This window comes from Corvus hawaiiensis, chromosome 8 (genome assembly GCF_020740725.1).
Source record: "Corvus hawaiiensis isolate bCorHaw1 chromosome 8, bCorHaw1.pri.cur, whole genome shotgun sequence".
NCBI lineage: Eukaryota > Metazoa > Chordata > Aves > Passeriformes > Corvidae > Corvus > Corvus hawaiiensis.
Window position 1 is genome coordinate 19376493 of NC_063220.1, and position 9725 is coordinate 19386217.

Consider the following 9725-nt stretch of genomic DNA (forward strand, 5'->3'; position numbering starts at 1 on the left):
ATACGGTGAGCAAATACCACTGTATCTTACAGCCCTTCTTAGTTCTTTAATTTCGAGAGTGGGGATGGGAACCCATGTTTTAGGACTGCTAGGCTGTTGGCTAGCTATCACAGGCTTAGCTAATAGACTAAGACTTTCATCTTTACAGATTTGGCGTCTTATTTCATGCCAATCTGTGTCTTGGTTTGAAAGACAGGTGTCTGCTAAGGAAGGCAGAAGCTTCCCTTGAAGTGGCAGATATAACCCCTTTTCCTCCGAGTTATTATAATTTTGAAATCAAGGGCCTTTAGGCAAAGATGTGGGAAAATAGGAATAACAGTTCTTTACTATTCTATATATAACCAGTCAAACAAACAACAACAACTCTGGCAGTAACAACAATCACAAACCCAGTGCCAGCCTTCTCGGCTGTCAGGCCCTTTCCCCTCGGGTGCAGTTCCGCTCGCAGCCGGCAGGGGCGCTGGCGGCTCCCGGTGAGCAGGGCAGGTGCGATGGTTCCCCCGCGGCTGCAGGGGGCGCTCCGGAGCGAGCTCGGGAAACCCGCGGCTCTGGTGCCCTGGGATCCCGGGAAGGGATGGGACAAAGGCTTCACAAACCCCAGACGGCTGGCCCTGGTGTCCGGCTGGAGCCTTGGGAACAGCAGGCTGGAACGGCGGGCTGGAACGGCGGGCTGGAGCGGCAGGGACGAGCACAGATCCCAGAGGACAGACGAGATGTATCCAAACGGGGAACCCCCTGGAGGTCGGGCAGGCAGGCAGGGTGAGCAGGGCTACAGCGTAGCGAAAGCTCGAAGCAGCAGCGGGGCAGGGCGGCCACAGCCCGGCCTCCAGGAGGGCAGGGAAAACAGCTTTGGGATCCCGGCGTTGTTTACAGCAGAAAGAAAAACAGCCGAGGAAAAAGAACCAGCAGCTCCTTTCTCTGCAGCTTCTCTCTCCGAATGCCGAGAGCAAAGTGACCCCACACCCAGGTGAAAACAAAAGAGTAGCCAGGTCTTTTGTCTTCTCTTAAGTACGGCCATTTGTCCCCTAGCAACATGCATATGGGAAAAAATTCCTTTAACAGGAAAAAAACTAGGACTAAACTAAAACCCCAACAATCTGTTAATTGAGAATAATCTGAGCACTTTGGAGGACTTCTTGATTCAGAAAGTAGCGCTAACAAACTCTCAGAACTAGTTTTCTCTTTCTGGGTTGCAAGATCCCCGCCGCTCGCTGGCAGGACTCTGGGGCTCATTGCAAACAAATCTGGCTGCTTTTCAGGGTTTCCTTGTGTTAGATTTAAAGCATCAGCTCTGGCAGAGCGGCTCTCCGTCCCCCCTGCCACTGGAGCTGCATCATTGCCCTCCGTTCCCCCCTGTTTGCGGCTTGTGAGGCGAGGCTGAGCTGCACGATGGCGGGATACGGCTGCGCGGTGCCGGGGGACCCCGGCGGGGGCGGCTGTGGTGCGGGGATGGGGCCCGGCGGGGGCGGCGATGGCACGGCCGATCTCCGTGGTGGCGGGCGAGGAGGCGGCAGGGCCGCGGGAGACTGGCTCCGTGACTCCGGCACGGCCGATCTCCGTGGTGGTGGGCGAGGAGGCGGCGGGCGACAGGGCAGGGTGGAGCTGCGCAGCGGTGTGGGGTGCATGGCGAGTATTTCCACTTACGCTGCACAAGCCGGGATGAGTTTTGCGGTCCTCTTGTCCTGGCGTGATATGGCATTAAATAATTTGATTCCCACTGAGTCCCAAAAGTCTCTGGTGTAGACTGCTTTAGAGTCAGCGACTGGGACATGGGTCACAGTCCATGCTATGAGATCTTTCAGTTCTTTTTTTGCCAATTTAGTTGGACTGGACTTAATTAGAGGTTTTAGGTGCTGATAGACATCCTTCTGTTGGGCAGACACATGCTGACCCATGACTGGATTACTCGGTGCTCACCTTTGCCGACCCATCACGGCAGGTGTCTCTCGTTGAGGTCTGGTCCAGGCTCTGACCCGTTGCAGCATCCGTCCGGCCTCCACACGCCTTCGTTTCAGGTGTCTCCTCTCGTTAGCAGCTGCACACGCTTTCCTTTCAAGCGTCTCGTTTGCAGCTACTCAGGTCACTTCGTTTCAGCGACTGCACATTCACCGAGAAGTCTCCTATATGCGGAAAAAATCCCTTTTTGCCCCTCTATAATGCTGAGCGCCAATTTATAGGAGAAATTTTCACGAAGGATGTCTGGACTTCAGGCGGCTCTCTTGAAAGCTGTTTATTGCTGTAGTGGTTTTGGTTCAAAATATTCATTACTTACTTATTTTCCTTCTGTGAGATAAGAATTAGGAGAAACCAAAGCAGGCACAAACCTTAAACAGTTGCAGTACAATGAAAGAGTTTTATTACTAACAGAATTAAAAGTAAAGAGAAATAACAAGAAATTAAAGCAAGTCGTCCCGTTCCCCCCCCCCCCCCCACCTTTCCAGCACTTCTCTCCTTTTACCCAACTCGCACAAAGGATAACAGAACATGAGTGCGGGAGCTTGGGGGGGTTGGATGGTCGGGACGGACGGAGACGAGAGATCTCTGAAGTCAGATCTTGGAACATGTGGTTTATTGCAAAGGGCGTGGGTATAGGGGCACTGCTTAGAGCTGCCAGACTCAGCTCTGAGCAGGCCCAGGAGAGCAAGAGAGTAAGCGGGTAAGTAAGGAGAGAGAGAGAGAGAGGAATGAGAGTGAAGAAGTAGTAGTAGTGAGAGAGTGTAGTAAGAGTGACTGAAGTCCTGGTTACAATACAATAAATCATCTTCTGTACTGAATATTCTAATTGTCACTAACCAATCTAATACAAGATACAAATCCTATAGCATTTACATACAGCCTATAAGAGTTCTTATATTACCATAGAGTGTTACATCTTAACTTCTAAAAACTACTCTTTGGACCCCTTCTGCTGAGCTAGTAGGGTCTGCTCTGACCCTTGGACATGCCTGCAAGCAGAGGGTATTGTTCAATCAAGAGGGGATTACCTTCAGTCGGCCATACCATTGTTTTCCAGTTGTTCGGTAACTAAGACTTGGTAATTCAAAGGTGGCTTTCATTTCGATGTCGCTTATAGTTTTCATATTCCCAAAATCTTTTGTCAGGCAATCATATTTATAAGGCTTTCCTGTTTCATCTTCCCCAACACATGGGATGTTAGTCAGTGTTGCAGTTCTTGAAAAGTCTCTCTCTTATGCTTAAGGAAAAAAAAGGTTTTCTTCAGTTGTACGTGGTTCCAAAACTGCCACCAACAGCAGACTCACTCGGAAACAATCAATCTGCTGTGGTGTAGAACATCTCTCCCATGAAAAATCTCACAGTTCCTTCACACTGCAAAACATGGGCCATCATATGGGGTTATTAATCTTTTTAAGGATAAGTTATTTTGGCCTGCACACAGAGGCTTTCTTCCCCACAAGTCTCTAAAAGCTTCTCACTGCTTCTATATAGCCTGGCATAGGCACTCTTCACAATCTTCACAGGCCACACGCGGATTCTCCATCCCCCCATGTACTTCAAATGGATTAAAGAGACAAACAGTTTGTGGTATTACAGTTTCTTACCATGGCATGCAAGAAGGTTTTTTAAGCTGCGCGCCAGAATCGCGGCACCGCCCTCTTTTCTCCCGTCGCCATTTCCAGCTCTGTCCCACCTGACTCACTTCTCTTTCTCTCTGACTCTGAAGCCGCCATGTTGAAGAGTGTTCTTGTTCGGGCTTTACGGTGGGGAAAGCCTCGCTCCCTCTGTGCTGCTGGCTGCGTGGTGTCCTCTTCAGTTCAGCACGGAGTGTGCTGGCTGCAGACAGGAGGCTCTGCCGGCTCCCGTTGACTCCGCCAGCTCCGCATGGAGAGGAGAGGGACCCGCCTGTCCCCAGAAGCCGCGCTGGATGGGTTTAGCTGTGAGCAGTCCATGGCTGGTTTTAGCTGCCTGCGGCTCTGGGACAGTCCCCCCCCAGCTACCCAGGGTCCGTGCCGCAGCGTTGGGAAAGGGGGAAAGGGGCAGTGGCCCCGGCCCAGCCCGGCGAGGCCTGGAGGCTCGGAGCCCCCCTGCCCCACCTTCCAGCAGGCGAGCTCCAACAAAAAGGGAAATCCCGCCTTTCCATGTGGTTTAAATATGTAAATTGTGAGAAGCGTCATTAGTCTAAAAGACTGTCCATCAACTCAGGTTCAACCCACTACAATTGCATAAGCGAAGTTACAGCATTTCAGGGAGTGGGTATCCAGAGCCAGCCCTACAGCTGCCAGCTCCAGCTGTAGGCATACCTGAAGCCCCTTTCTGTTCAAGTTACAAAGCATTATATACTTTTCTTTGCAGAGTATCTTAACACATAACAACCAATAAGCACCATACACAATACCTTTACATTTGCCTATAGCCTATCATAACTACTACCATCACCATATTACAGTCATTATTATCCAATCACAAGAGTAAGTAAGTTACAATTTAAGCTTACAGTGGAAAATTCTCAGACCTTTCTTCTTCTTGCTACATCAACATTTCTTGTTTGCCTGCCATATCTCTCTTTTTGGTAAAGACATGTTTTCTATTTACTTATGCTCTTCTTGAGACTTATTTACTTGGTGAAAAACATGTCTTTGTTTGTAGTCACATACCTTTGTCCTACTCCTAGAAATCTCCTTCCAACTCATCTCCAGCCTTTGCCTTCTCAGTTACTCATCGATCACTGTTTCAGCAAAACATCTTTTATTACTCTATATCAAAACTTGCTTTCATTTCTATCTCATCCCCAGTTTCTATATTCACAGATGTTTCTGCCAAGCCTACATACCTGTGAAACTTTCTTACCAAACTTTCATCCTCCCCAACACTATCCCAGTCATCAGCATGTTATCAGCCTAATTCTTGATGCTGATTAAGATTGTCTTGGTGCTTATTTTCTCATCAATGGCAGGGAATTTAGCCATCCTGGTCATAGCCTGGAGCCATGGCTGTCACCCCAGTTATGTCTGCATTCCCTTCTAGCCCTGGCAACCAGACACCAGTGATTTCTGCCACTTTATTGACTCCCTTTAACCCCACATTTTCTACTCAGCAGCAGGAGGGTGGCAAGGTAAGCATCAGCTTCTTCTTCCAGACCTTGCCCTTGCAAAGGCAGTTGGGGGTTTGACCACTGCTATTCTTCTGGGTGCTCCCAAATGAGGACCCCAGGTAATCCATACTGAGCTTAGCCATGCTTTAAGAGTGAGGATGGAGGAGGGGATCTTCAGGAAATTATGGGAACCATTGAATATATAGAGCAATGGATGATGTTCTAAGGTGTGTATGTGGTGGGGGGAACATGACAGAAAGCAAGCAAGCAACCAGGATGCTGCCAGTTCTTCTAAAAATAAATAGCACTTTTGGTAAATGCCATGATACCAGGCTCCTCAAGTCACAGTGTCTGGAGCCAGGTGACTAAACAATTCTTAGCTTTCCATTTCAAATATGAAAGCCATTAAGTACCTCTCCTGGATAAGGAAGAGTGTGTGAAAATATAACACAGGTCACCAGATTCCAAAAGGAAGCATGGGGGGAGAAAGCAACATCAAACAAGGGTGGTGATCCCACAAGCTGGCATCTGATCCCTGGCACCTGAACTCCAAAAACAGACAACCCTGAAAGACCTGCACCTGCCATCATCTTTCAAGCAGGCATTAGCTCTGAACTCTTGTAGTCTGAGCCAGGTCCTGTCCCAGCTCATTCTGTAGCCATGGTCCCCTACCCTATTTCTCTGCAACACATAACTCTGCCCAAAAGTCAACCCATCAAAACCAGGGACACCATTAACCTATGAGACTGCTGGCAGCAGTGGTGAATGATGCCAGTGTTCATCTGCTCTGCAGAGCGGGCTCGATGTCTTTGAAGAGCAGATTCTTTATGAGGGTAAGGAGGAAAAAGAAAGCATTGGGGAAAGGACAGAAAGCCACTCCACCACTTCTCTTTGGATGAAAGACCCATGGCATGATTCTCCTACCTCTAGAAAAAGCTCTAAAGCTGGAATTGCTTCATACTTCTCCAGGAAAACAATGCAAGAGATGCAGAAAATAATCCTAGCAAAATTTTTGCAAACCTTTATTTTTGACATAGTGCTCAGTTCTTTCCCCAGTTTTCAGCTTATTCCCTCATTACTTGAGTCTCCTCTTCTTGTTTCAACTTCCAGTTGTGAAATAGAAGACAAAGTGGGACACAAGGAACGTTGTTAAAGAAGATAAATAAACAACATGCAACAAACCTTGCAAAGCCCTTGCAGCAAGCGTTTTTGTGTACATGGCTTTTTCAACAGTTTTGGAGGGGGTAACTGAGGACATCCAATAAAATTTCCATGATGTCAACCCCAGATGAAATCCCCTTGCAAAACTTACTGCTAAACGGAAAAGCAATTTTTTTTTTTTTTTAGGGGAGAATAGGAAGGAACATGTTATGGTAAAAGAACCTTAGCTTAGCCTTGATGCTTTTCTCTGCATTCTGGCACTGTGGTAGCAAAACCAGGGTGGTTAGTGCATCCCACAACAGGAATGTGACAGTTCTTCCTCTTAAGAGGTCCGCTCATGGATACTGTCTTGTGGTAAACCTCACTGCTGGTTTGTGCCTCATTTTCCCCAACCTTGATGAAAAGGTTGAAAAGGTTGTGAGACCCTCTGACAAAAAGAATTCTGCAAGAATTTTTTGCTAGCCCAGTGCCTCAGCTGAGTCATGAATCTGTGGGGGGGTCCTAGGAAGGTGGAAACAGCCTTACATGAGATCATGTATTTCTAAAGAAATTCTGTGCTGAAGTTCATGGCCTGTGCTGCCCATGACATGGCTCTGTTCATTGCTGCCCTGCACCATGATCCTGGCATTGCATCAGCTCATTTATGAAAGACTATGACCCTGGGCAACAGTCACCAGATGCAGAAGAATTGAATCAGTTTCCTGAGGACGATGGCTGAAGCCGAATCGTCGTGAAGCAGTGTAGGTGTACACCACGAGCAATGTAATTCTGCTGAAGGCTCAGCTGGGAAGTTCTCCCTGAAAGGAGGGAAAAGCCTGTAGAGATTTGTATCTCTGGAGAGATACAAACTAGAGCAGGAGAAGCCCAGTTTAAGATGTATTTCTGTGTCTATATAGACATTTCTGTTTTCCCACCTGGGCTGCCCAGTGATCCCCCTCTTGTCTCAAACCTTGAGCAGCAGAGCTGAGACAGAAGTCTGCAGCTGGGACTCGGGATGGGCAGGGCCGGGTGGTGGGGCCAGGGGTGTGCAGGGTGCAGGCCACCGGCAGGGCCAGCAGCTCTCCACAGGAGGGAGCCTGGCTGGCACAGCATGGCCAAACCTCCAGCCCACAAAGGACCAAAAAGCCTTGTGACAGGCAAGGCCAGATCTGTTGCAATCTAAATATTGGAAAAGCAAACCACTCTGCACACTCTCCACTTCCTCACCAAGGTGTCAATGCCTGAACCTCGTGGCCACATTCAGGAGCATTAACCTGTTTCAAAGGAGATGAAAACGGCAGCTGGAGAAGCTGGCCAAGCTGTGAAGGGCCTTTCTCAGGGCTGTCTTTGGCACATAAGACTTGAAACCTGCCAGGTGAGCACAGCCCCAACAATGATCAAGATCCATCTCTTCCTCTATGCAACAAAAAAAATGTGATGGTCACCCCCAAAATAACTTGGCAGGGGAATATGCAGAAAACACTCCTGTTGTGAGGGAACAGCCAAACGTGATATTAATTTTAGAGGATGGTAAAGTCCAGCTGCCTTGTATAATCCTTTTTAGTTGCACTCCCTGTCTGAGGAAGGAAACCCATGGAAAAGGAAGGGCTCTGGTTGGGTCTGAGCATCTGCAAAACTGCAAACCTTGAATTCCCCAAAGCCTCACTGTCACCCACCAGTAGCATTGCCAGGTCTGCTCCTGGTTCATGACATGGAGATTATTTTCCCCATGTGTTATGAGCTGGAGATTACCTTTTTAAAATCAACAAGTCTTCATTTTTTAATTGTTTTTTCTTTTCTGGTTTTCTTTTGGAAATCAGGTTTCCTTAGGGCAGTTTTTAGCTCAGTTTGTAGTCCTTTTAGCACTCACATAGAAAATTGGTAGAATTTTTAATTAAAACATCATTTCTCCTCAGTGTTGTTAAGCAAACATTTAATGGAGAGTCTTAAAAGAGATGATTGAAAGTCCCTCCCTGATTCATGTCCGCTTTCACCATCTAGGAACATCTTCTGATGTGGGCTCTCTGTTTTAATATTGTGTCTCAAAAGGTGGGCATGACTTGAGATCCTAATGTCAAATTTAAACATATACTCCTCACAGACGTCTTCATCCATCATAGTGAAACGAAAAAGCAGGGACATATTTTCCCCCTTTCTGGACACCTCTAAATATGGAGAACAAATGGGCTACTGTTATTTTTCATTGTCACTTTTCCCTTCCAGTGATTACAACGCAACTCACTTTTGACAGCTGCCACTGAATCAGCCATGATATGTCTGAGCAGGATGCGCCCAGGGGTGGACTCTGCAAGATCTTGGTTGTCTGTCTGCACCTCGTGTGGTCAGCTCCATCACTGCAGGAGAGCTCCAGACAGGATATATGTCAGAGGATATGGGCACACTTTACGCTTTTCACATCCCTGGTCCACTCCCAGAATGACTCATGTGTCAGCAGGGGACAGAAACTGAACACGGGACACACTACTGAGTAGGGGAAGCAGCTACCAGAGGTCCTGGCCAGGGTGATGGCATTAAGGTACCCTAAGCCTTGGTGCTAAATGACTGAGGGTGCCTGGCTCGGTGACCACACGGTGGAGTTCGGAGAGCTGCCTCCGAGCTCTGCCACCGCCAAGGTTTGATTTGTAAGGGCCCTGTTTTTCACTTTTAATAGTGAAGGTCCCTGTGGGATAGAGTTTGAATTTCAGATAGAGCTTGGATTTTGGATAGAGGCTGGATATTGCTGACATTACTGGCTAGCGAGGAGGTTGTTATGGAAAATAGCTGACGGCAAACTGAGCTACTTCTTTTTCCTTCCATCTTCCGCTGAAGGCATTATTTTCTGGGGACAACGGACAGGATTCTTTTTAAAATGTTACAACCAACATTTTCCAGACTGTTTTTGCATATCGTGATGAACATCTACGCAGACATACATTCTTATCCGGACACAAGCTGGGGGGGGGAGGGGGGTGCTTTTCTTTGCAGAAATCTCTGATTTCTCTACACACATATACGTGCAGAATGCTCCCCAGACAGATCCCCAATACAGAGCAGATGTTTCATGCTGAATCCCCTTCTTCCCCCGCCGCAACCCACATCCAGCTGGGGAGGGGGAGCGGGGTTCCCTGCCATCCCTCACCCCTCGGGAGCCCCTTATTTCATGAGGCGCAGCCCTCGCGGCGGCGGAGGGTGCTCTCGGGGGACCGCAGCACGCCCGGCGCTCCCCCGCGGGCTCGGAGCGGGGCGCGGAGCGGGGCGCGCAGGGTGCGCGCCGCGGGGAGCGAACAGCAGATTGCGGGCAGCCAATGGCGAGAGCAAGCCGAGGTGGCACCAAATTTCCCGCAACCAATCAGCTCGCGAGGGGGAGGAAGGAAAAAAAAAAAAAAAAAAAAAAGGAAAGAAAAAAAAAAAGAATAAAAGCAGCCAGGCATCATGAGAGAGCCTGCCCCTCGTCATCGTCCTCTTCCTCAGCATCCTTCCTCCCTCCCGCCCCCCTGCCCGCTCCGCCCCGCCTCTCCCCCCGGCTACACCGAGA

General features: G+C 48.6%; 1 protein-coding gene across 1 annotated transcript in view; it reads right to left on the minus strand.

Moving 5' to 3' along the window:
• PKD2L1 (polycystin 2 like 1, transient receptor potential cation channel) overlaps window positions 1-1625 on the minus strand; it is a 32476-nt gene extending 30851 nt beyond the window's left edge. The window contains 1 exon segment of the mRNA XM_048311359.1: window positions 1402-1625. Within this exon segment, the coding sequence (XP_048167316.1) occupies window positions 1402-1625 (224 nt within the window).
• Between the last annotated feature and the right edge of the window lie 8100 nt (window positions 1626-9725).